This window comes from Sapajus apella, unplaced genomic scaffold (assembly GCF_009761245.1).
Source record: "Sapajus apella isolate SASKATOON/1434 unplaced genomic scaffold, GSC_monkey_1.0 scaffold14, whole genome shotgun sequence".
NCBI lineage: Eukaryota > Metazoa > Chordata > Mammalia > Primates > Cebidae > Sapajus > Sapajus apella.
In genome coordinates, this window is record NW_022436954.1 from 2,675,236 (window position 1) to 2,677,307 (window position 2,072).

At 42.4% G+C, this 2,072-nt stretch overlaps 1 protein-coding gene across 2 annotated transcripts in view; it reads left to right on the forward strand.

Annotated features, from left to right (window-relative positions):
* The window catches only part of TESMIN (testis expressed metallothionein like protein), a 40,787-nt gene that overhangs the window by 4,907 nt on the left and 33,808 nt on the right, over positions 1-2,072 (forward strand). For both annotated transcript variants that reach the window (XM_032282554.1, XM_032282553.1), the window contains exon 3: positions 1,018-1,138. In XM_032282554.1, the coding sequence (XP_032138445.1) occupies positions 1,018-1,138 (121 nt within the window). The remainder of the gene's footprint in view (positions 1-1,017; positions 1,139-2,072) is intronic.

Genomic DNA, 2,072 nt, shown 5'->3' on the forward strand with positions numbered 1-2,072 from the left:
ATGCTCCAAAATCAAATAAAACTCCAATTGAACACGAATGCTGGCCTGTCATCAAAGGTCAGGATGCAGGATGACGTGGAGTTTTGATCCAGTGACCTGCACCTGGCTACCATAGTAGGCTCTATGTGTATTACTTTGACAACATTGGTCTTTTATGATTATTTAGGTTCTCCTCTCTAGATTATAAGCAACGTAATTATATAAAGTGCAGCTTCTCTGTGTAGTTGTGGTCTGCCAGCAGAATTGGAAGCTGTGTGCAGGAAGAAACCATGGCATCTCTTGCCTTTGTATCCCCATGCACCAAGGCCTGGAGCAGGGCTGGGCACACAGTGAGTTTCCTCAGTGCTTTTGCTTGACTGAGGGGATGGCCTGGCAGACTCACCAGCTCACGAGCATTAATTTACAGTCAGTATCCAAAGGGGTCTGCCAGTGCTGCTCAGGCCCAAGCAGATCAATGTGGCTTCTTAGAACTTTACAATTCTTGGATTAGATTAACCTTTTTAGGAAATAAAACAGATGTTTTTTAAAACCCCATGTATTAAATGACGACGTGTGTGTGGCAGGAAAGAGCAGCTGGAGTAAAATTACAGAGGACTCTAAGTGTGTGCCCAGGGCCTCAGTGCCCACCAGGTTCACATGGGCCAGGGCTCGGCAGAGCAGCTCTCTCTTCTGCTCATGTCAGTGGTGGGGTGAGGACAGGGCAAAGGAAACTCTGGGGCACGGCCACCTGATTCCCAATTACCTCTCAATGGTCAGACACCTGTAGAGAAAGACAGGCGCAGGAGCACACTGAACGCATCTCAGGAGACATTTCTGGGAGTTTCTTTTGCCCCTCAGTATCTCCAAAGAGCATGTTAGTGTAGAGTAAGAAATCAAAAACAGATGTGTAGTTTTCCATCTTCTATTAAAATATAACTTCTGAATTAAAGCTGTTTTCCCAGATTTAAGTTTATTTAGGATCATTATTACTGGAGTTATGTTCCAAAACTGAAACCTGTTCATTCTTTTTCATTTTAGGTAATATGCCAGTTGAAAGGGGGCACACAAATGCTGTGTATAGACAATTCTGGAACAAGAGAACTAAAAGCACTCCACTTGGTTCCTCAGTATCAAGATCAAAATAGCTATCTACAGTCAGGTACAAAGTTAATTAATTAAAAATTATGTCATATATGTAAGTTGGTAAGTGAATATGTTTGGCTTTGTATATAAAGTGAAATGGGCAACTAGGCTATTAAATAGGCAATTTGGCAAACATTGTAGTCCATATTAGTAAGCTAAGAATAGATAACTATATAAATTATAGACTAATTTTTATACCCTGTACTGACTGTCTCAAATTCTTGGATAGTTGTCCTTCATGTCCCCTAGCTGCTGAGGGTTTTGTGATCCTAACAGGTGATGACTCAGACGAACACTGCGTTGTTAAGAGTTCCACAAGTAGGCGTGCTTAGATGTGCCTAGATTGAAACATCAGCCTTTCCCAGATTGACTTGATGGGTTGACTTGAGGTGTGGTATAAAACACCTACATTTTGATATAAACATTTCAGTGTAATCAATGAGAACTATCATTCTGCTTTAATCACCATGAGTTCTGAAATAACTGTCAAATGATTTATCTGACATTCATTCACTAAGAAACTTTCTTAGGCCGGGCGCGGTGGCTCAAGCCTGTAATCCCAGCACTTTGGGAGGCCGAGGCGGGTGGATCACGAGGTCAAGAGATCGAGACCATCCTGGTCAACACGGTGAAAGCCCGTCTGTACTAAAAATACAAAAAATTAGCTGGACATGGTGGCGCATGCCTGTAATCCCAGCTACTCGGGAGGCTGAGGCAGGAGAATTGCCTGAACCCAGGGGGTGGAGGTTGCGGTGAGCCGAGATCGCGCCATTGCACTCCAGCCTGGGTAACAAGAGTGAAACTCCGTCCCAAAAAAAAAAAAAGAAAAAAAAAAAGAAAGAAACTTTCTTAACCTGGCACAATAGTAAGAAATGACCTGTAAGTACTTGATTGTTCTGAAATGCCTTATGAATGATTAGAGAAAGAGTCAATGACATATTTTGGGATTG